Below are 25,364 nucleotides of genomic sequence, written 5' to 3' on the forward strand. Positions count from 1 at the left end.
GATGAATCGCCTGTAATAGCCCACCATACCTAGGAATCGCCGCAACTGTTTTTTTCGGCTGGGCCTGGGAAATTCTTGGATGCCTTGAACTTTGTTCAATAAAGGCCGCACCTCTCCTCGGCCTACGTTATAGCCTAAGTACTTGACCCTATATTGGGCAAAGCAACACTTTCTAGGGTTAAGGGTAAGACCCGCCTCCCTAAAAGCTTGCAGCACTGCCCCTACCTGCTTTAAATGGGTGTCCCAGTCCTCACTGTGGATTACCACATCATCCATATACGCTGCCGCATAGGTCTGATGTGGTCTGAGGACTTGGTCAAGCAAGCGTTGGCAGCTGGCCGCAGCTGAATTGAGGCCAAAAGGCAGCCTTTTAAATTGGTATAAGCCCATGGGGGTACTAAAAGCGGTTTTTGCTTGGGCCTCGTGAGACAGGGGGATTTGCCAGTACCCTTTTGTTAAATCGAGAGTAGTTAGATACTGGGCAGCTCCCAACCGGTCCACTAGCTCCTCTATATACGGCATAGGATAAGCATCCGTTTGGGAGATTGTATTAAGTTGCCTGAAATCAATACAAAATCTCCATTCGCCTTCAGGCTTAGGTACTAACACTACCGGGCTGGACCAAGGACTATGGGACTCCTCAATTACCCCAAAGTCTAACATTTCTTGTACTTGGGTAATGACTTCCCTCCTTTTCATCGGGGAGAGTCTATAGGGCCTTTGCCTTACAATCTTCCCCGGCTCGGTGATTATCTCGTGCTCTACTAAGTGGGTACTCCCCGGACAGGCCGTCAACACATCCTTAAAGCGCTCTAAGAGCCTTCCTATTTCCTTCCTTTTCCCCTGGGGTAACTGGGGATTAACTCCGGGCTCGCCGTGCTTAAAAATCTCCCTTATTTGAGGCCCTAACTCCTCGCCCCCCCTTTCTTCCTCACAGGTTTGATACCCTACCCTAGCTACCCAGGGCTTCATTAGATTAACGTGAAATGTTTGTACTCTACCCCTCTCATTCGCCACCTCATAGGTGAGGGGACCGAGTCTCCTCCTTACCACCCAAGGTCCTTTCCACCGGGAGGAGAACCTATGTGGATCTTCCGAAATTAATATCAGGACCCTATCCCCTGAGGAAAACTCCCTTCCCCGGGTCCCTTTGTCATAATACCCCTTCTGTTGTTCTTGGCTATGTTCTAGTTGGTCTTGGGCATATTCTTGTATCCTGTCTAACCGGCCCCTTAGATCCTGTAAATACTCCACCACGGTTTTATCGGTTGTTTCGTGGGGCACCCAGTGCTCCTACACTATATCTAATATGCCCCTGGGGCGCCTCCCAAACATTAATTCAAAAGGAGAAACCCCTAAGGAGGCTTGCACCTTTTCCCGGTAGGCGTACAACACGAATGGTAAAAGCTGGTCCCACCCGGTCCTGTCTGCCCCCAAGGCTTTTTTTAGCATACCCTTTAAGGTCCGGTTAAAGCGTTCCACCATCCCATTTGTTTGGGGATGGTAAGCCGCCGTGCGTATATGTTTTATTCCAAAGGCCTCCCATACCTGCCTCAATGTCTGCGACATAAAATTGGACCCCCGGTCGGTCAATACTTCTTGGGGGAACCCTACCTCGCAAAAAATTTTTATAAGCTCCCTAGCGATATTCCTCGCCGAAATATTCCTTAAGGGCAGGGCCCATGGATATCGGGTGGCCATGTCCATCACCACTAACACGTAGAGGAACCCTCTCTGTGACCTTGTCACCGGCCCCACGATATCCATGGCCATTCTCCTCCCAGGTTGGTCTACCCTAGGCAGCGGCATTAAAGGGGCTTTTGGAGGGAATCTGTCTGATACCTTTTGACAGTTGGGACAGGATTTACAGTATCTTTCCACCTCCCCATAAATCCCTGGCCAATAAAATCGGGCCAATATTTGGTTTAGTGTAGCTTGGGAGCCCTTATGCCCCCCCCAGGGGATGATCATGGGCCAGCCTTACCACCAGAGAACGGAACGCCCGGGGTACCACTAGCTGTTTCCCTCCCCCCGAGTTCTCCCAGCTAGGCACCTTCCTATACAATATATTCCCGTCCACCATGAACCCGGAGGCTGCCTGGCCTTCCCCCTGGTGGGCCCTCTCCCACGCACACTCCAGAGTAGGGTCTGTGGCCTGCTCTCGGTGAAATTGGGGAAACTGTTCCCTCAATTCCTCCGGGGCCACCGGCAGGTAACTTTCCCTCTGTACCCTCTGAAGAGCCTCCCTTCTATCCTTCTGTTCCTTTCTTTTCAAGGATTTTCCTTTCCTTTCTCGGCCTGGATCCCCAGGACCTCGCCTTGAAAAGGAAAAAACACCCCCGAGGTCCTCCCCGCCCCTATCTGCCTCACGGCTAGACTGAGCTCTGGTGGTAACCAACACTTTTTTTTCTCCCATACATTCCCTAAACTGGGGCCAATCCCTTCCTAAGATCATATCTTGGGGTAATCTGGGCAGAATAGCCACCGCAAGCTTTATGTCCCCCAGGGGTCCCTGTAAGTTGACCCTGTGGAGGGCATAAGGCGTCTTAGCCCCATGAATACATTGTATGGCCACTTTTCCTTCATAGATCTCCCTCCCCGGGGGTCTCCTCCTCCGTATCTGTTCCCATAGCCCTCTAGAGATCATGGATTGATCTGCGCCTGAATCTAACATTGCCGTAACGGGTACCCTCTCTACCTTAACCTGAGTCAGGTACCGGGGCATACCCCCTTTTTCCAGCCGCGAGATCCATCCCTCCCGCCACTGGCAATCCTTTTTTAAATGTCCAGCGCTACCACACTTAAAACACACCCTGTTCCCAAAAGGGGCAGCCTTTTTACTCGGGCCTGCAACTACCTCGGGCTTCCTACCCCAAGTCGGGGTCTCTGGCTTGCTGAGGGAAACTTTGGGGGGCCCCTCTTTCTCTACCACCCGGGCTTTTCCTCCTTCCAGCCCTGGGGTACCCCACTGCTGGGCCTCGAGGTAACACTCCAACCCAGCCGTCACCCCCTCCACCGTCTTACATCCCCTCTTTATTAATTCTGCCCTAATTCCTTCGGGAAGCCCCTGAAGGAATTGCTCCACCACCAACTCCTGCAATACCTCTTGCAGGCTATGTTGCTCGGGCTCTAGCCATTTTTTTACTAAATCCATAAGTTTATTTGCTACGGCTCTAGGGGGGGTACCCTTTTCCCATTTTGTGGCTCTAAACTGGCGTCTGTAAGCTTGGGTACTGAGGCCATATCGGTCTTTAATAGCCTCTTTCAGTCTTGCATAATTGGCAGCATCTACAGGAGATAAATCCCTAAAGGCTGCCAAGGCCTCTCCTGACAAAGAAGGCACTAACCTCATAGCCCATTGCTCTCCTGGCCACCCCGCCGCCCCAGCCACCCTTTCAAATGCAGTTAAAAAATCGTCCACATTATCTTGTTCTGACAATTTCCCCCAGTTAAGTGAATGTAGGGATACAGGTCCTACCGCTCCTCCTGCTCCGATCCCTTGTCCATTAGTTCCAGCTCCCTCCTCACGGGGAGTAGTAGCTCCTCTCTGAAAAAAATCCTGCAGCATGTGCAGTACGGGTTGCTGTTGATCGCGAGCGGCGGTCAGGGAGTCTTCGACTATTTTGGCGGTCAGCTCCTGTTGTTTTTGAAATTGCAGAGTCATCCATCCGAAGATCTCCTTGGGGTCCATCTCGAGGCCGGCACCTCCACCTGGGAAAAAAACAACAGAGAAAACTCCTCCAAGGGCGATTACCCTTTTTTTTATGTTGGGCTCTTTTCCTGACCCCTTTGTTATCTCCCCTCCCCCGTCCGGCCCGCTTACCGGAACCCCAGATGGGTCTGCGCCTTTCTCCGCGTTGGCCCTCCCGAGGGGCTTCTCCCTCCGTCTGATCCCAGTCTCCTCTCTAGCGACAGGTCCTGTAGAAAGATCCCACCACTGCCACCATTTGTAGAAAAGAACCTGCTGGTCCTCAGCTCAGAGCCCTTTTCCTCTGTTGTCCCACTTCCTTAGGGATCTTTCAACTCAAAACCCGGTTCCCTGGGGAGACAGGCTGTTTCCAGCACCTTTCAATTTACAGCAAGGCTTTTAAACACAGTTCCACTTGCAGCAGGGCTTTTCCAAACACAGCCCTAAATGTAGCCAGGCTTTTCCAACACAGTATCACAAAGTAGCAAGGCTTTTAAACACAGTTCCACTTGCAGCAGGGCCTTTCCAAACACAGCCCTAAATGTAGCCTGGCTTTTCAAACACAGTCTCAAAAAGTAGCAAGGCCTTTAAACACAGTTCCACTTGCAGCAGGGCTTTTCCAAACACAGCCCTAAATGTAGCCAGGCTTTTCAAACACAGTATCACAAAGTAGCAAGGCTTTGCGCGGGCTCAAAGCCTCCGGGTCCCACCCTCTTGGTCAGCCTTTTCTCCTGACCTCCTCCCGCTTGACCCGGACAGCACCCTATACCTCCTGCTCTGACTGAGTCAGAGCCAACAGCTCCATCGGTTCCTCAGGGACCTCCTCTGGCTCTCCTTGTTCCATTGCCTCTGGCTCCTCTCTTCCTCTCTCCTCTGGAGCCCAGTCCATTTTCTCCTCTTCCCTCCCCTCCTCCAGCTGATTCCCTTTTCCCTCATTAACCGGGTTCTGGGGTTGTTCTTTCTCCGCCCCTTTTTTCCACCACCACCTTTTCCACCAGGGTAGGGCTTCAGCTTTCTCCCTTTTTGGTTGGCCCCCTTTTGGAGCCTCTGGGAGGTGCACCCTATTTCTCCCCCTTACCAGGTGCTCTCCTGGGGCTTTCTGGGACTTGTAGTGTTCTACTCTTATGTCCCTTTTGGGCAGGATCGGAACCCCCACCGTGTCTTCTTTCCCTTTTTGGTAGCTGGGGCTCCTCCCCATCCCCTTTCTTTCTCCAGACTCCTTACCATACTCCTTACAATATGCAATATAAAATCATGTATCCCAATCATAAAGCAAAACTAATTGTGATGAACCATCAAAAAGGTGACATGATATCGATAATATTATGTTCAAACTTGACTCAACAATAAGATTTCATCATTGGTTCTTATAAGTGATATAATTGAAAACAATCATGTAATAAAAAAATGTATTATTTTACTTATTATAAAACTCATTAAAAACACTGTCCCTTTGTTTCTACAATAGGTCACTTAAATTTAAGCACCATCCCCAGGATTCTATATATGGTGCCTGAAAATCCGTGTAGAAACCAAAGCGTATTCTATAACAATGCACATAACTTAATTGGTTAACTAGCTAATCAATGCTGTTCATTGGATGTTAACAAGTAATTATCACCTCTAATTGGCATTGAGATTTACACGCACAACTTGCTAAGTGTATTCTAAGTCATATAATTAAATTCTAAGTCATATAATTAAAAAGGGGGCATGGCCATGGGTGTGGCATGAGTGTTTCCAAAATCTATGTGCATTATTATAGAATACACCCAATCTGCGCCTAATTTAAGCATCGGGATTTACACCAAGTAAAATGTGGCCTAAATGGAGGCGACCAAATTTAGTCACATGGTGAGCTGCTCAGCGTATTCTATATACCACTCAGAAATTTAATCTATTCTATAACATTTAGGTGTATTTTACAGAATACGCTTAGGTGTAATTTTTTTTCTGTGCGGATTTTTCAGGTACCATATATAGAATCTAGCCCCATACCCCAGATCCTACACATGGTTATGCACCCAATGTGCCAAAGATATGTGTGCAAATTAATTGAGTAATGAGCCCTTGCCTATCAATAATTGGGTGCTAACCAATTATTGAAGTTAATTGGCACTAATTAAAATTTGTGCATACATATGGCTGTGCACTATTCTATAAGGCATGGTGCCTAACTACTAGAGCACAACTCAAAAATGGGTGTGGCCATGGGCATGTCAGGGGCGATCTGAAAATTTGCGTGTATAGTTATAGAATACTGTAATTTAAGCATGTAAATGTCACAGGTAGGTTCTTGCTTTTACGTCAGCCCTAGATTTGGTGTAAGTGCACATGCCTAATTGTAAGCATGTGGATGCTATTTTATGCTAGTATTCTATAAAAACATTCATACATACAAATGCTCTCATAGAATAGGCTCATAGCCTGTGGAAAGTAGATGCCAAACTTTTGGTGATTTGTTATAGAATTGCCCTTGTAGAGCTCATTGTAACTGCTGTGCATGAGTGCACTGTTCCCTCTAAGCGGTGTGGGAGTTCTCTAACTTCATTTCTGGCAGTGGAGGGTGGCGCTTCAATATTGTGTTTTCAATCACTAGGGACAGGCACATAGGCGGTCGGTGGCCCAACTGTTTGGGGAGGCTAATGGGGGTGGGGTTAGGGGTGGGGCCAGGGGTGGAGCTTACATCCATAATTGTCTGACAACACACAGAAAAAAAAAGTAAAAATAAAAGTCACAATTAATACCTTTTATTAAATTTAGATATTAGATATGTATCATATGTCAAAGAATAAAGTGGTTGCTCAAAGTATATCCTAACCACAATCGCTCAACTGCAAAACACTATGCACAACTTTGTCCAAAAACACACTCAGAACCTTACTGTACCATAAATATTACACTGGGCAGAACCTAATACACCAATATACCACCCATACGGAAAATGCAGACCGTCAACAATATGAAACAAGGAATCATATCACAATTCTCATGTACAGCCACAAAACATCATTTTAGGGTGGATGGTATTCACAATGAGCTCCTTTTATTAACGACCAGTTTTCAAATTTCTATTTTGGCACAGAATAAGTCATCAAAAACACATAGAACACAGATACATCCTCACCAAGTATAGAATAAGTAACCACAAACTAAAATAGAAATATATAGACAAAAATTAAACTGAACCCCCAAGAGGCCAGATTCCACATTCAATGCAACACCACAGAAACAGTGATGCATATCCCTAGTACTGTGCAAAATATAAAGATAGCAGACATAAATTTGAAAAAAACTGACAAATACCAATCACCACTTTTCAAATTAAAAAATAGAAATAAAACAAAACAGAGAAAATAAGTTAATACCATTTTATTGGACTAATACTTTTTCAATTAGCATTCAGAGGCCAAAACCTCCTTCCTCAGGTCAGTACTGCTGTTACGGTCCTGTGCTGACCTAAGGATGAAGGTTTTGGTCTCTGAAAGTTGGTCAAAACTGTATTAAAACTGTATTAAAATTAGTCCAACAAAAAGATCACCTTATTTTCATTTCTATTTATCACCACAGCTACAATACTAAGCAAATAAATAAATCTTTCTTTCTACCTTTGTCGTCTCTGGTTTCTGCTTTCCTCTTCTTCTCTTCTCTCTCCCTTTTATCCAGCATCTGTCTGCTTTCTCTGCCCCTTCCATCCACTGCCTGCCCTTTCTTTCCCTTCTGCCTGTGTCTTCCTCTTTTCTTTTTACATATGCATTCCAGTATCTCCCCCCCCCCCCATCTTTATTTCTTCTCTCTCTGTTCGTCATCCATACCCATCTTCTGCTTACTTCCTATTTGACTTTTTTCTCTCCATGTCCACTGTCATTCCTTCTGACTCACTATCTCTCTTATTCATATCCTCCCCTGTCCCCTCTGTATTCCTGTCCCTATTCCACCCATGTTCAGTATTTGCTCTGTGTTCCCATCCCTGTTCCCAAGTTCAGCATCTGCCCTGTGTCCCCTTCCCATGATGTTCCTCACCCTTCTTTCTCTCTCTCCTACACTCCCACCCCTCTTCTCTCCACCCCCCTTTCCCTTTGGTCTGGCTGGAATCGCTGTCCTTCCGTTCCCCCCCCCCCCCGGTTATTGCACTCCCCCTCCTCACTCCACGCCCGCTCCGCTCCTGCATGCCTCCAAGCTCGCCAGCAGCATCTCAGCAATGAATGTACGCTGCCTTCTGCCTGCCCCGGAAGCCTCCTCTATACAACTTCCCGCGTAGGCGGGACAATGAACAGAGAATGCTTCCAGGATTGGCTGAAGGCAGCACTCACATTGCTGATGCTGTCGGACTCTGAAATTTAAAGATTAGCAGAGTCGGGGGGGGGGGGGGGGGGGGAGATGCTGGGACACCCCATGCAGGACCGCACCAGTTGGGGGTGGGGGAAGACGTCAATGGATAGCAGCACTGGAGCACTTGCACCCCCTAACCAGATCGGGACCGCCCCCACCAGTACGCCACTGCCCATAGGTCCCGACTCCCACCCCCTGCATGCACAGAGTTGACGGTGCTGATCGCTGGCTACCGCTTGTGGTAGTAGCGATTAAGGGAACAGGAGGACTCGTTGCCAGCCGCCCAGCCTGAAGGGAGAGTCGCACGGGGGAGGGGAAAGAGGAGAAACAGGTCTGGAGGAAGACGGAGAAACTGCTGATCCTGCTGTTAACTTCTGGCTGGGGAGGCTTAGCCTCCCCAAGCCTCTTATACCGGGCGCCTATGGACAGGCAGGTTCCCTGGAGTCCTGCAGAGCTTGTCTGTCCTTCATTATTGAAAATGTGATAGTGAAACAGCACCCTCCATTGGCAGGACTCATGCTTAGCTTACAGGGGAAAAGGAAATGGGACTTGATATACTGCCTTTCTGAAGTTTTTGCAACTACATTCAAAGTGGTTTACATATATTCAGGTACTTATTTTGTACCAGGGGCAATGGAGGGTTAAGTGACTTGCCCAGAGTCACAAGGAGCTGTACTGGGAATTGAACTCAGTTCCCCAGAATCCATAGGCGGTCGGTGGCCCAACTGTTTGGGGAGGCTAAAGGGGGCAGGGGCGGGGCTTACATCCATAATTATCTGACAACACAGAAAAAAATAAGTAAACGTAAAATAGTAACAAGTAATATCTTTTATTAAATTTAGATATTAGATATGTATCATATGTCAAAAAATAAAGTGGTTGCTCAGTCTGAGAGCTTGATGGCTGAACAGTATAGTTGGAAGGAAAGTGCATTTCTATAGAATAGGCAGTCATAACTTTTGATGACACAAAAGCACCAGTGCTAAGGTCCAATTTCTAGAGTGCAGAGATACCAAGGGTGTCCCATCCCAAATTTGAAAAGTACCATCCCAATTAGTGAGATTCAAGGTTAGCAAGTGAAAGTTGAGCTACTACTGAGAATGCTATGAGCTAAATTAAGTCCAAATTCTAATATTAGGCATATTGAAAAGTAATGCAAAACCTTAAAAAAGTCACTCAGGACCTATAAAGCAAATTGACTGTAACATAAGAATAGCCATACTGAGTCAGACCAACAGATTTAAATTTCAGAAACTGACACATTCCACTCACTAAATTAAAAAATGAATAAATATTTGAAACAAAAATGTATAATAAGGTGATACCTTTTTATTTAACTAATTTAATAAATTTTTTGACTAGCTTTTTGGAGTTTACTAACCTGAGGAAGGAGGTTTAGACCTCTGAAAGCAAGTCAAAAATGTATTTAGTCCAATAAAAAGTTGGCATCTTATTTTACATTTTTTTGTTTCTTTTTTATTTATTAACCTGTAAAGTGGACTAACATGGCTACTTCATTCTACATTAAAAATAATTTTACCTTTGCTATCTGGCATCTAATTTTTCTAATTGTGCAGGTCACAGTCTCTTTCCATATCTCTTGTCCATTTATCATTTTTCTCTCTTCGCATGTCTTCTTCACATCTTCTACTACATCCATCTCCGACACTGATATTTTCTTTTCTGCTTTCTTCTATTTTTCTGCCGCTCTGACCACTCAGACTTATCCATGCTTCATTTTCCCTGTTTTCCATCTTTTTCCTTCACCCAGGGTGTGTGTGTGTGTGTGTGTGTCTGAACTCCCCCTCAGCCATATCGGATCTGTTTCTCTCTCTCTCACCCCACCATCCAGGATCTTGTGTATGTGTCTCTCTCCCTGCCTGCCATAATCTCCTCTGTTTCTCTCCCTCCATCTAACTTTCTTCCCCCTCCCTGCCATGCAGCATCTCTTCTCTCTCTTTCCCTGCCCCAGGCACCCAGGATCTCCTCTCTCTCTCCCACCTCACCCTACCTCACATACCATACAGATCTCTTCTCTGTCTCTCTCTCTCTCTCCCCATACAATGCACCTCTGTCTCTCCCCCACCTTCCAGCATTGCTCCTCCCTCTCTCTCTTCACTTTACACCTCAACCTCTCTTCTTCCACTGCCTGTTTTTCTTTTCACTATCCAGCTTTGCTCCTCTGTCTCTTCCCCCCTCCCAAAAAAAAATATCTAGCTTTTTGCTCCTCTGTTTCTTCTCTCCCCCTAATATCCAGCTTTGCCCATCTGCCTCTTCTCCCCCAAAACATCTAGCCTTGCTTCTCTGTCTGCCCCCTCGCATATCCAACATTGTGCCTCTGCCTCTTCCCTCCCCCATCATCCTCTCTGTTTCCTCCCATTTCCTGCCTCCACCACCTTCAGTGAATTCCTTCATAAAGGCGGCAAATCCTAATAAATAAATAAAATAAATAGTTTAGCTGGGGTGGGTTCCTATCTCTTCCCCCTCCTCCTCACCCCACTATGTCTTCACCCTGTCACAAGGTGTAAAGGTTGTGCACGAATGCACTGCTTGCGATTCAGTAACACCCATGTGCCTCTGTGAGGTTGGTCCCTGGACAGTGCTTCGGACGGACTTGGGTGGGCTTCACGTTCAGGTCCCGGCAGAGGGAGGCGAAATCCTCGAACTCCACCAGCCCTGAATGATTCACGTCGCAGGCGGAGAAGAGGCGCCTGAGCTCCGGCCGGGAGATCACGTCGGAACCCATCGGAACTCGGAGATCACCTGGACCCGAAGGCAGTAGCGGCACCGATCCTCGCAGAGCCTGGAAGCACTTCCCTTCCATGCTGCCCTGCCTCCAAACCTGCTGCCTCTCCGATTCAGTGGCCATCCATCGTCGGCAAACAAACACTGTGCACGGAGCCATAGAGCTCCGCATGGCAGCGCTGACAGCTCTTCCGGTCCTCCCACCCTCTATGATGCAACATAGGCTCCGTGCACAGTGTTTGTTTGCCGACGATGGATGGCCACTGAATCGGAGAGGCAGCGGGTTTGGCGGCAGGGTAGCATGGAAGGGAAGTTCCAGCTAAGCTTCTTTTTCTTTTTGGGAAGATAATGCTGGGGCAGCTGGTCCGATCCAATCCCGACCAGCAGGTTCCAGCTTCTTTCGGGCAAGAACCGGCAATCTGCAAGTGACGTGCACTCCAAAAGAGGTTGCATTTGGGCTGGGGAGGCTTAGCCTCCCCAAGCCTCTTATACGGGGCGCCTATGCTAGAATCAAAGTCCACTGCACTAACCACTAGGCTACTCCTCCACTCCTAGAGGGAACAGTGAACGTGACATCATGTTTCACAGTCTGCATCAGGGAATCGCAACTATAATAGCAGTCCATTATGAGCATGAACATTCAGTTTCAATATTTAAAACTGAGTTGTTATAACAGGTAACTGTTGGCTGTTGATTAATGCTTTGACATCAGCAACAGTAAAGTATAATGTTTAAAAGATATATTGTTATTGTAATGGCCCAGTGGCTCCTGCGGATATGCTTTCTATTTGGAATGTTTGTTTGTGTGAATTAAAGTTTTTAGCAAATGCTAAAGGCCCCATTTTACATAGAACATGGAGATCGTAATTGAGAATCCAGTTTTGGATGTGCTAAATACTGGTGGTATTTTAGAAAAGAATCTGCTGATGCAAATCCTTTTCTAAAAATACCTGCTAGACTGCTGGCACATACTGCAGGAGCAGCCATTTTACAAATATACACATTGAAAACATGTAAGCTGTAAATTACTGCTTACATGTGTAAGTAACAGCTTATCCCGCATTTGCTATTTTCCATATTTATGTTTTAGGGAAGAATTTATCAGTGTTGACTACAGTTAAGTTGTGTTATTTTACTGTTAACCTGGGTTATTAGAACTTGGTCTCACTGCATAAATAATCTGCCTTAACAGCAGCCCAAATTGATGATGTACCCTTTAGAGTTACGAAATGGATGCTCCTGCAGTAGTGTAGGGAGGAATTTCTCCAGGGCCTGGGTGTGTGGGGGGGTGCAAAATAATTTTTTGCATTACCCTTCTGTCGCCAGGGGAAGGCGAGTGGTCAGTCAGCCTTTGGTGGTCCCGAAATACAACTCCACTTAGTCTGCCTTGGTGAACTTCCTCTTATTAACTTGAAATCAAGATCGTTAATAAATCCCTCACACCTAGTCCCCGGTGCAGTCTTTCCAGGTCCTGAGCATTCAATTCCTAAGTTCATATAGGCCTTTGCCTAGGGCAGCTTTGGTAAAAGAGTTCAATATAGCCTACTTGTCTAGTTTGCTCACCCTTCCAACAAATCAACACAGTCCTTGAAGGTAAATTGTTTAGCATGGAGAGAATGGGCCCGCATACTGGCCCCCAGTCCCTGATATATTGAAACTAGACCCCCCCACTCGCCCAAGTTCATGCATTCCTTGGATTATAGCTCATACTAGAGACAGAGTTTGTTAATATACAACAGTTCCACTACTTCCAGCTCAAATCAGAGTTCATTTAGATATATAACAAATCCTTTTATTTCTTCACCCCCTTACACGTGTAGAGGATGAAGGGATCCCCTCCCTTACTATACCACCATCCAACTCCTGGTATCCACCTGCACAGGTCAGGTTTGAGCGTTTTATTTAGTCCTTCTCCCCTTCAGGGAACAGTCCTTGCTGGGAGCCTGGAGCCTAAGGGCCTTTGCCTAGGAGTCTTTCCTCCACCCTTGCACCAAGCTTAGAGAGTAGGGACACTATATATCCCTTCAGCTTCACCCCTTTTACCTTAGCCAGGGCAGAGATATCCATAAGCTCTGGCCCAGCAGCTTCTTGGGAAATCTCTTGAACTCCCTCTAAGGGCTGCCAGTCCATGGGTTCCTCCCGCTGCTCCTCCCCCAGCTGCTCCAATCCCCGTGATTTGCCCTCCTGAACCAGTCATCATTCTTCCCTCTAGGAGCCTGGGAATCGTAGTACCTGCTATCTTCCTTAGCAGGGTCAGGTGTTCTATCTCAGGGCAGCTGGGAACTGTAGTCTTCCTGGCTCTCAGAGGAAATGGAAGGTCTATTCTCCCGATGAAGGGCAGGTAATCTACCTCAGGGAAGCTGGGATTTGTAACTCCTTAAGGTTTCAGGATAAAACTTGCCCTTTCTGCTCTTCTTCCTAGAAACTTTCTTGCCTGTTTTCCTGGACTCTTTACACCTTCCTATTACTATCTGCTTCATAGAAAGCTACTTCTATGGAGCAGATAGTTATAGGGAGAGTGACCATGATGATAATCGCTTTATATATGGTGGAATAGAACATTTTAGAATGCTTAAACGGAGGGGAATAGCAGCAGTAGCAGGCAGCAGTGAGTGGCTAAGAAATCCAGGGAGGTGGCAAACCCATGTGCTCCTGCTGCACCTTCCACCACATACATGTGCATCTTTGCTTGTATTTCAGAACTGGCTCTGTCAGTAGATCCTGTTCTGAAATATTACCAGAATTGTTCAGCTCACCTGGATGTGTCAATTCTGATCTCTGTATTCTATCTAAAATGGGGCTCCACATCTAATGAATTTCTTTTAGTCCAGACGTTGGCAAGGTCTGGAACTCATCTATAAATGTTTCCATTTTATGATAGTGAAGGCCCATGTCCTGCTGTTCAGACGGCAATGGCAAAAGAAAACCCAGATGCCAACTACAGGACTTGGAAAAAGGAAACACTGAGAAGGGATATGCAGTATAGTACTGGAGAGATTGATTTCATGAGTTGTGGAAGGAAGAATGGAAAGGTATGAAAAGGAGCAGAAATCAATGGATATATTTTTGGAAAAAGTATTAACTGTATAGCTCATCACATATTAAATGCAGCATCAGCAAATTACTACTGTAGATTGCAATGGACTATGGACTAACAGGTCAATATTCAAATGTCACAGTCTGCATGTTTTTTAAACACTGGTAGCATCATTTAAATATATTCCATATATATTAATAGAGCTGGATTTATTTGGAAAGCGATGACTGCTGCAGACTCTGGATAGTAGTGCTATTCAGTGGCTATGCGGATAGCTTTCAGGATAGTGAATGAATCATGTGAACAATCCATAGAGACAGGTAAAACATCCACACCCTTGCTCTTCTCCAGCATTATACCGAATTTTCAGCAGCACAATCCATATAACCACACAGTGTCACTAGCCATGGATAAATTGTTGAGCATATGCAATGTACTTGTTTTTGTTATGTATGTTTATAAGGGTTAAAATTGCAGAGAATTATTTATAAAAAATCCATGCATTCATCAAGGACTTATTATACAAGTATGCATGAAAGGGAGAATGATGAGCTAGTCATATGCAGTTACTGCTGTGAGAGAGATGAGCACTGATCATCATTACTCATCCAAAAGTCCCACCCAGGAAAATTACTTAAAAGATGGTAAATAGTAAAAATAACTATAAAATGTTCAAAAATGTCATTATTATATAAGACAAAATCTTCTACATGTGTAGTCCATTTTGAATATAGAAATTCAAATCAATCAATATAGTGTCTCCCATTGAATTTCTTTGCATGATGAAATATATTTCCTTCCTTCAGTATGCAGAGCGTGAATGAATGTAAAATGTGACTATAGGTGAACTGATCTTATTTTACAAAAACGTAGCCTGCATGATCCAAACATCCAGGTGGGTAACAACCAAATGTACATAATAGATAAAAGCATTAAAGAAATCATAAAATCATAAACACTATGGGCCCAATATTCAGACCTTGGAAGCCCAGATATTCAACGTTGAGCTGTTTCCAGTGACCGGCATTGAATGTCGAGGTGTTTTTTGACGAGTTTAAATTTAACTGGCCAAGCCGATATTCAGCACTGGCTGGTAAAGTTTAAACTAGCTAAAGATATTCCAGCTATTTTGGCAGCCTAATTAGGCCACCAAACTTAGCCAGTGATGGACTGAATATTGGCGGATAGCCGGTAATATTGCATGATATAACCAACTATCCGCTAAGAGCTGTCCGGCAATATTCAGCGGGAGATAACCAGTTATCTCCTGCTGAATATTGCCGGATAGTTGGTTAAATGGCTGGTTAAATGGTTTTAAATGTCAGGCAGTATTATTCTATAAGGTAAAGTAAGTCACCACATTCCTTGATAGAATAGCCACATACCAGGTGCCCCTATTATAGAATTGTTGTTCGATTCCTGCCTTTAGGTAGCAACTTATAGGAAAGCCTGCCTTAATAAAATAGGCCTTCAATTGCTTCCAAAATGTGGTCAAGTTGGTTAGCAGCTTTTATTCTCCTGGCAGAGAAGTCCATAATCTCAACCCTACATGAGAGCAAGCCACATCATATTTGACCTGTCAAAATGACGGGACATGTAATAAACAAAGCTTTGAAGATCTGTTATTGGACATCAATGCAATCTTCAAGTTTGGCTATGCTTTGAAATGAGATGACTCTTCTGCTTTCTCTAGTTTGTTAAGGTTCCATGTGGTATCCATCCTGGTGTTATATTTGATCTCATGGTCAATGAGTGGAATCTGGCAGCACCAAACCTGGTGGTATCTCTTGTTGGGGGTGAAGAGAACTTTCAGATGAAACCTTGGCTCCGGGATATTATGAGAAAAGGACTGGTGAAAGGCGCACAGAGCACAGGTTTGCTACTCCTGCAGATATTGCACTTTTCAGACGTTATGCCAATAGTCTCTGCACAAAGGGTGTGGCCTGTTATTTCTCTGCCCTGTTTTACTTGATGGTGAAGTCTGGGTTGAGGTGTGAGCTTTCTTCAATAGTAGAACCCAGGAATGTATAGCCAGAATATTTTTCCTTTTTTAAAATTTGAAAATGAATCTTCTAATAGTGCACATTTGTATTTAGTGCACACTGTGTATTGTATGCACATAGGGCCGGATTCAGTAAATGGCGCTGAAAAGTAGGTGTTGGAAAAAAATCAGGACTCAGCACTTTATAAAATAGTACCTAGCAGGGATTCCCGTGCAAGGACTTACACCATAGAAGTATAGAAAACTGTAGGCAGATAAAGACTATAAGGCCTATCCAGTCTGCCCATCCATACTATCTATTCTCCCTATCACTCCCGTAGAGATCCTGTGTACTTGTCCCAAGCTCTCTTGAATTCCGACACTGTTTTTGAGTCCACCATTTCCACTGGGAGGCCACTCCACGAATTCACCTTTTCCGTGAAGAAGTATTTATTTATTTATTTATTGCATTTGTATCCCACATTTTCCCACCTCTTTGCAGGCTCAATGTGGCTTACAATACATCATGAATGGTGGATATATATTAGAAAATAGACATTTAGTGATACAGAAGGATCTTGGGTAACATGATAATGATAAAACATGATAGTAGTATAACAAGCAACTATTATAAGACAGTTCCTGAGTCTACCCCTATCACCTTCATCCTATGCCCCCTTGTTCCAGAGCTTCCTTTCAATTGAAAGAGACTTACCTCCTGTGCATTTATGTCACGTAGGTATTTAAATGTCTCTATCATAGCTCCCCTTTTCTGCCTTTTTTCCAAAGTATACATATTGAGATCTTTAAGTCTGTCCCCATACTCTTTATGACAAATTCCTCTGACCATTTTAGTAGCCACCCTCTGGACCGACTCCATCCTGTTTATATCTTTTTAAAGACGTGGTCTCCAGAATTGTACATAATATTCGAAATGAGGTCTCGCCAGAGTCTTATACAGGGGCATCATTGCCTCCTTTTTCGTACTGGACATTCCTCTCTCTATGCACCCAAGCATCCATCTAGCTTTTGCCACTGCCTTTTCTACCTGTTTGACCACCTTAAGATCATCACATATGATCACACCCTAGTCCCGCTCCTCTTTCATGCACAAAAGTTCTTCACCCCCTAAACTATACCGTTCCCTTTGGGTTTTGCAGCCCAAATGCATGACCCTACATTTTTTTAGCATTAAATCTTAGCTGCCAAATTCCAGACCAGCTGAAAGCCAGTGTAAATCCCGGTGTGCAAGTTGGGCGCAGATCCCCAGAATTCTATAACAATGCACACATCTTTTGAAAACACACCTGACCCAACAATGCCCCTCCCACATATTATTATTATTGAATACTGGGGATCCACACCTAAATTATATGCCAGGATGTACACTGTTCTGTGAGCTGGAATAATCAGTGCACAACTCGGAGCAGAATTTATAGAATAGTGCTCTGCGTGGATTTTTTCAGCATGGAATTTTGAGCACCATTTACTGAATCTAGTCCTATGTGCATATAGAGTGCACAATTTATCAAAACGCAGTGCCTAGATTTAGGTGCAGTATATAGAATATGCTTAGTTGATATCCCAGCACCTAGAACTATGTGCATCCATTTACATTCATTTACATTTCATTTGATTAATCAGTTGTCTAAGATGCTTGTAGTTGGTTCATTACTTGTTCCTACCCCTTACTACTACTTTGTCTTGCCCTCCATTCTAGTCATTCCCTCCCTCCTCCTGTCCCCCCATTTGTTGGTTTCCCTTAGACCTTAGAAAGAAGGGATCCTCAGAAGCTTAGCCGAGATTGGGTGGCGGAGCCGGTGGAGGGAGGCGGGGCTAGTGGTTGGGAGGTGGGGCTAGTGCTGGGCAGACTTCTACGGTCTGTGCCCTGAAAATGACAGATACAAATCAAGGTAAGGTATATACAAAAAGTAGCACATATGAGTTTATCTTGTTGGGCAGACTGGATGGATCGTGCAGGTCTTTTTCTACCGTCATCTACTATATACCTTTCAGGCTTATTTTCGAAAGTGATCACTGGCCATTTCCCGACATAAATCGGGAGATGGCCGGCAATCTCTCAAAAGCGGCGAAATCGGTATAATCGAAAGCGGCTTTTTTGACAGCATCGCTGCTTTTCCTTCGCCTCGCTGGCGAAAGTTCAAGGGGGCGTGTTGGCGGTGTAGTGAAGGCAGGACATGGGCGGGCATGGGCGTGGCTACTAGATAGCCAGCTTTCGCGGATAATGGGAAAAAAAGCGGCATTAATCAGTATTTCGCTGGGTTTACTTGATCCTTTTATTTTCACGACCAAGCCTCAAAAAGGTGCCCCAACTGACCAGATGACCACCGGAAGGAATGGGGGATTCCTCCCCGTAGTCCCCCAGTGGTCACCAACCCCCTTCCACACTAAAAAAATAAAAATAAAAACCTTTTTCCCCAGCCTGTATGCCAGCCTCAAATGTCATACCCAGCTCCCTGACAGCAGTATGCAAGTCCCTGGAGCAGTTTTTAATGGGTGCAGTGCACTTCAGGTCGTTATCTCTGATATAATAAAGACTGTTGGACTCACGTCTCCAGTGGTGAATCGTCTATTAGTCTCTACTTTTGCCTTCTGTGCACTTCAGGCAGGCAGACCCAGGTCCATCCCCCCTTACCTGTTACACTTGTGGTGGTAAGTGTTGAGCCCTCCAAACCCCCCCAAAACCCACTCTACCCACATGTAGGTGCGCCCCTTCACCCATGAGGGCTATGGTAATGGTGTAGAGTTGTGGGGAGTGGGTTTGGGACGGATTTGGGGGGCTCAGCACCCAAGGGAAGGGAGCTATGCACCTGGGAGGTATTTGTATATATTTTTAAAATTGTTAGAAGTGCCCCCTAGGGTGCCCGGTTGGTGTCCTGGCATGTCAGGGAGACCAGTGCACTACAAATGCTGGTTCCTTCCACGGCTAAATGCCTTGGATTTTGCCAGGTTTGAGATGGCTGGCATTTTTTTCCATTATCGCTGAAAAACAAAACTGGCGATCTCAAACCCGGCAAAATCAAAGGCATTTGGCCGGGCTAAACCGTATTATCGAAAAAAAGATGGGCGGCCATCTTTTTCGATAATACGGTTCCAGCCATCTGTTGCGCCGCTGCCAAAATAGATCGCCGGCGAACTATTTTGCCGGCGACGTTCGATTATGCCCCTCTTTGTTTGACTGCTTGGTTTCTTTCTTGTTGATTATTGTAGTTCCTTTCCTCTTTTAAGTTTATATTTTTAGATTTGTAAACTGCCCAGATCTGCCAGTCAGTATAGAAAGTTTTAATAAACATAAACATACACCACGAGAAACATGACTTAAATAGTGACATGTAGATTTATAGGCTTATTTTCGAAAGTGATCGCCGGCGATCTTCCGACATAAAGCGGGAGATGGCTGGCGATCTCGCAAAAGCGGCGAAATCGGTATAATCGAAAGCTGCTTTCTTGACAACATCACTGCTTTCCCGTCGCCGAGCCGGCGAAAATCCAAGGGGGTGTGTCGGCGGCAAAGTGAAGGTGGGACATGGGCGGGCATGGGTGTGGCTACCAGATGGCAGGCTTTTGCGGATAATGGAAAAAAAAAGTGGCGTTAATCAGTATTTTGCTGCTTTTACTTGGTCCTTTTATTTTCACGACCAAGCCTCAAAAAGGTGCCCGAACTGACCAGATGACCACCGGAGGGAATGGGGGATGACCTCCGCGTACTCCCCCAGTGGTCACCAACCCCCTCCCACACTAAAACAATAAAAATAAAAACCTTTTTTGCCAGCCTATATGCCAGTCTCAAATGTCATACCCAGCTCCCTAAGAGCAGTATGCAGGTCCCTGGAACAATTTATGTTGGTTGCAGTGGACTTCAGGCAGGTGGACCCAGGCCCATCACCCCCACCTGTTACACTTGTGGTGGTAAGTGTTGAGCCCTCCAACCCCCCCCCCCCAAAACGCACTCTACCCACATGTAGGTGCCCCCCTTCACCCATAAGGACTATGGTAGTGGTGTAGAGTTGTGGGGAATGGGTTTTGGGGGGGATTTGGGGGGCTCAGCACCCAAGGTTATGCACCTGGGAGGTATTTGTATATGTTTTTAAAATGTTTAGAAGTGCCCCCTAGGGTGCCCGGTTGGTGTCCTGGCATGTCAGGGGGACCAGTGCACTACAAATGCTGGCTCTTCCCACGACCAAATGCCTTGGATGTCGCCGGGTTGGAGATCGCCGGCATTTGTTTCCATTATCGCTGAAAAACAAAACCGGCCATCTCAAACCTGGCGAACTCTGGCATTTGGCCGGGCTAAATCGTATTATCGAAAAAAAAGATGGCCGGCCATCTTTTTTGATAATACGGTTACGGCCAGCTGTAGCGCCACTGCCAAAATAGATCGCTGGTGATCTATTTCGCTGGCGACGTTCGATTATGCCCTTCTATGGCACAGAGGGGCGTATTCTATAACAGTGCATGTTAATTTTGGAACGCCCACAAAACACCCATTTCCCCACCCATAACCATGCCTTTTTTTAGCTCTGTGCATTACAATTATTGCCAATTAGTGTTCATTATTGCTTGTTAAATGCTGTTAAAAATGCTGATTGCCTTTTTAAGCCAATTAAATTACACACGTTCTTATAGAATATGCTTGGATTATGGCGCAGAATGCTAGGTGCAATATATAGAATCCAGCGGATAATGTCTAAAGATGAATTAAAACCATATAATATCGTGTATTTTCACATACACACACAAATTTGGTGATGGCAAAATATTGTCCCCCTGATATTTAAACTCTGTGGTCAGCATTGCTTTAAATGCTGATTGCGACATTCAAAGTTATGTCCTGATGTTCAACACTAAGCCATATCCGAATGCTGGCGCTGAATATTGCGTATAAGGCAACTGCCAGAAATTATATGGATACTGATGCTTCTGGTTCTGCCTTGGCTCTGCCCCAGGGAGTCTGTGAGGACTTTCAGTGGCTTTATCCATATAATGCTGTTGAGAATCTGGTTTTGGCCCCAGTGAACAGCACTTATCCGAGTTGGAATTGTTCCTACCTACTAGATAAGTGCTGCTGAATATCATGGCCATACTTTTTACATTTTTACAAAATGGTACAGAAAACAAGTTTAAAATAAAGATATTCATATTGTAGCATCATTGTATTATTTCATCTGTATATGAATATACTGTAACAAATGCACAGCCTTGAATAAACAGTAGATTTCTTCAAGTTTGGATCAGTAATATAGCCATCTAACCACTAGTCTGTGCCATCTTATAGAAAAATGTACTTCAGTTCACCAAAGGTGAGGTTTCCTCTGCTTGAAATTATTAATAGCTGCATCTTGACTGTCTTCAAATTCAGCTAGTAATTCTTAGGCAAAATTTTCATGTGGTGAACACCAGGACATGAAATGAACTCCCTATACATCTATCATTTTTCTAAATATTGTTGTAGGAGCCCACAGATTTTTGAAACAAACAAACATGGCATACCTTGTATTTCTTACAGGTGCCTGGATCTTCACCAGTGGTCTGCGAGCTGGAATAACGAGACATATAGGGGAAGCAGTTCAAGATCACTCTTTGGCGAGTACATCGTCCAAAATTAAAGTTGTTGCAATAGGAATAGCTTCACTAGAAATGATTCAACACAGGGAGGTCTTGGATAATGCAAAGGTATTCGACTTTCATCTCACTGGAAATTTGTATTTTCTTATTAAATATGTCTCCTGCATTAATCAGTTGTGAAATGTTCATCCCATGGAAAGCTTTGATGGAATTACACTGTCTGGGCATTGAAAGATGGATTTATTGTTTCTTAGTGGAATGATACAACACAAGAGGAACAACAATCCCTATGACCGTAACAAGAAGATCCAAAGAGTAGGGAAGGGGTTGCACCTCCAAGGACCAAGGAAGAAGTGATAGTTCTTGTAAATGATGTTTATTGAAAATACACCAATGATATTTTTCCTCTGGGGAAGGATAGGTATAGGGAGAGTTAGATAAGTCAACAGTATTGCCCCTATTGTTTTCTATTTTTTCTCTCTTTTCACTACGTTAAGATTAGCTTCTGTAATGTGGTGAATTGAATAAGCTGTTCTCTCTTTCCATTATGATTATGATGGTACAATTTAATTGTATTATAACATAGTAACATAGTAGATGACAGCAGAAAAAGACCTGCACGGTCCAGCCAGTCTGCCCAACAAGATAAATTCATATGTGCTACTTTTTATTTGTAGCTGTCCTCTTCAGGGCACAGACCGTATAAGTCTGCCCAGTACTATCCCCGCCTCCCAACTACCAGTTCCGCCTCCCACCACCAGCTCTGGCACAGACCGTATAAGTCTGCCCAGCACTATCCCTGCCTCCCAACCACTAGCCCCGCCTCCCACCTCCGGCTCTGCCACCTAAACTCGGCTAAGCTCCCAAGGATACATTCCTTCTGAACAGGATTCCTTTATGTTTATCCCACGCATGTTTGAATTCTGTTACTGTTTTCATCTCCACCACCTCCCTCGGGAGGGCATTCCAAGTATCCACCACTCTCTCCGTGGAAAAGTACTTCCTGACATTTTTCCTGAGTCTGCCCCCCTTCAATCTCATTTCATGTCCTCTCGTTCTACCGCCTTCGCATCTCCGGAAAAGATTCGTTTGCGGATTAATACCTTTCAAATATTTGAACGTCTGTATCATATCACCCCTGTTTCTCCTTTCCTCCAGAGTATACATGTTCAGGTCCGCAAGTCTCCCCGCATACTGTAAACCTCTCCCCCACTCCTGGGTCGAGATGGAATTCAGAATGTGTTCTGGTTTAGTTTTTCAATGTAGTCCTGACCTGGTGGTCCGAACACACCACCCAGAAGCACAGAAGAGGTACACAAAAAAAAAACTAAAAAGATGGAATTGATTTAAAAGGGTTTTTTATTTAAAACATTTGCTTTATTAAACACAATTGTTTTCAACCCACAACTCAATAATTTATACCCTGCACACTGCTAGTATTTCCCCTTCCCATTCACCAGTAGTTCTTTAGGCATAAAAATTGTAACACATTCCTGCTTATAATCGAAAGAGAAAAACGCCTATATTGCGACCCAAATCAGGAGATGGGCGTCTTTCTCCCATTGGCGCCCAAATCGGTATAATCGAAAGCCGATTTTAGGTGTTTCCAACTGCAATCCGTCACGGAAACGGGTAAAGTTGACAGGGGCGTGTCGGAGGCGTGGTGAAGGCGGAACTGGGGCGTGGTTATTGGCCGAGGAGAGATGGGCGTCTTTAGCTGATAATCGAAAAAAAGGCGTTTTTACTGCGATTTTGGGTCACTTTTTTTGGACCCTTTTTTTTTCACGAACAAGTCCCAAAAAAGTGCCCCAACTGCCCAGATGACCACCGGAGGGAATCGGGGATGACCTCCCCGGACTCCCCCAGTGGTCACTAACCCCCTCCCACCAAAAAAAACCCCACTTTAATAACTTTTTTTCCAGCCTCTATGCCAGCCTCAAATGCCGTACCCACCTCTATGACAGCAGAATGTGTTCTATCCTTTGACAGCCTTTCCCTGGTTCTGATGTGGCTCTCGGGTGAGTGTGACAACTTTTCTGTTATGCGCACTGCAGAGTCACATCAGCAATGCATTGTGGTGGGTGTAGGGTATTGGGCTCCATGATTCCACTAGCTTGTGGCAAATGCTCACGATGTTGGTAGTTGGTAGGCTCTACTCCCATGGTGCTTTCCCCCCTGCTTACTGGGTCAGAGTGTGCCCTGTTTTGTTTCCGGTAGTCCATGAGGTAAAGGCCATTTTTGTAAGCCAGTTTTAGATATCTTTCACGTGTTAGCCACGTTACAGCACTTAGTTCTTACCTTGAATGTGGCTGAAAGAGGGCATTGTACACCATTCTGCCAGCTCTGACCTACTGCTAATCGCAGTACGAGGAAGACTCGTTGCCAGTGGGGCACAACCTCTGATCTGCAGTTAACTGTGAATAAAGGCGGTTATTCCAATAAAGGACGTTTTCGGAGAGATTAGTCTTCAGGTGTCAACTGCTGTGCCAATGTTATACAGCAGCAACAAGTCCTACAGGCCTGCATGTATGCAGGTCCCTGGAGCACTTTTAGTGAGTACCGCAGTGCACTTCAGCCAGGTGGCCCCAGGCCCATCCACCTCCCACCTGTAACGTGCTGGTAAATGGGAGGCCTCCAAAACCCACTGTACCCACATGTAGGTGCCCCCTTCACCCCTAAGAGCTATGGTAGTGTTGTACATTTGTGGGTTTTGGGGGAGGGGGGTTGGGAGCTCAGCACCCGTGGTAAGGGAGCTATGCATGTGGGAGCTTTTTCTGAAGTCCACTGCACTGACCTAGGGTGCCCAGTTGGTGTCCTGGCATATCAGGGGGGCGAGTGTACTACGAATCGTGGCCCCTCCCATGACCAAATGGCTCGGATTAGGACGTTTTTGAGCTGGGCGTTTTTAGTTTCCATTATCGCTAAAAAAAGCAAACGCCCAGCTCAAAAACGTCCATTTCTTCGAAAATACGGTTCGGCCCGCCCCTTCATGGACCCGTTCTCGGAGATAAATGCCCATGGAGATAGGCGTTTCCGTTCGATTATGCCCCTTCACATTGATGGCTCTTTCTTCTCTGCTTCCAATGTACACTATGCAGATTTTTTTTTCAATTTGTGGCCTAATGAATCATATTTCAATCACACGGAATATGATCAGCATTTGGTTCATGTCCCATTTGCGTGCTCAAACGTCTCTCTGACTATCACTTTCCATTTCTTTATCTTATTGAACTAATGTGTCAAGACTATGCATGGTATTCTGTACATTTGTTTTTGTCATGTGCTGGCATTATTCTGTTGTTGGCATTATGGTTGTTTTAACTCATGAGTTTCCTTCTTTACCAAACATCTTACCCATTTGGATACTGTACATAGGTCCAGTCCATTTTTATACACTATTATTTCAGGTCAGTCCCTTTCAATGATGTTTATGTTTTATGTGAGAAATTTAATTTTTAGGACAGACACTGATGTAGCTGTACTATAGCTCCAGCAAATCAGGACCAAGTACTTTGTTTTTTTTCTTCAAAACATATATGAGTTTCTCTTGCTGCCTTTTATAATTTACATTTTAAACATTGCATGTAAAGCTAATCCTCTTCTGAAGCAATTATAAACTCACTAGTAAAAAAGGCCCGTTTCTGTTTTAAAGGAAACGGGCGCTAGCAAGGTTTTCCTGGAAGTGTATATGTTTGAGTGTGTGTGAGAGTCACTGTGTGAAAGAGAGTGAATGTGCAAGTGTGTGTGTGTGTGTGTGTCACAGAGAGAGAGTGAGAATGGGTGTGAGTGTGTGTGTAAGAATGAGAGTATGTGCCAAGGTCCACCCTCCCTCCCAGTTCCAGGGTCATCATCCCCCCCGGTCTGTCTCCCAGTTGCAGGGTCCCCCCCCCTACCTCCCAGTTGCAGGGGGGTCCCCCTCCCTCGCTCGCTCCCTCCCTTTTTCCCAGTTGCAGGGCTCCCCCCTCCGTCCCTCCCTCCCTTCCTTCCTTCCTCCC

At 45.2% G+C, this 25,364-nt stretch overlaps 1 protein-coding gene across 1 annotated transcript in view; it reads left to right on the plus strand.

Annotated features, from left to right (window-relative positions):
- The first annotated feature begins 13,693 nt into the window (after window positions 1–13,693).
- Window positions 13,694–25,364, plus strand: part of TRPM5 (transient receptor potential cation channel subfamily M member 5) — a 267,814-nt gene continuing 256,143 nt past the window's right edge. Inside the window, exons 1-3 of the mRNA XM_030201129.1 lie at window positions 13,694–13,797; window positions 15,496–15,676; window positions 21,311–21,477. Coding sequence (XP_030056989.1) covers window positions 13,741–13,797; window positions 15,496–15,676; window positions 21,311–21,477 — 405 coding nt within the window. The 5' untranslated portion in view covers window positions 13,694–13,740. The remainder of the gene's footprint in view (window positions 13,798–15,495; window positions 15,677–21,310; window positions 21,478–25,364) is intronic.

Source organism: Microcaecilia unicolor, chromosome 4 (genome assembly GCF_901765095.1).
Source record: "Microcaecilia unicolor chromosome 4, aMicUni1.1, whole genome shotgun sequence".
NCBI classification, from domain to species: Eukaryota; Metazoa; Chordata; class Amphibia; order Gymnophiona; family Siphonopidae; genus Microcaecilia; species Microcaecilia unicolor.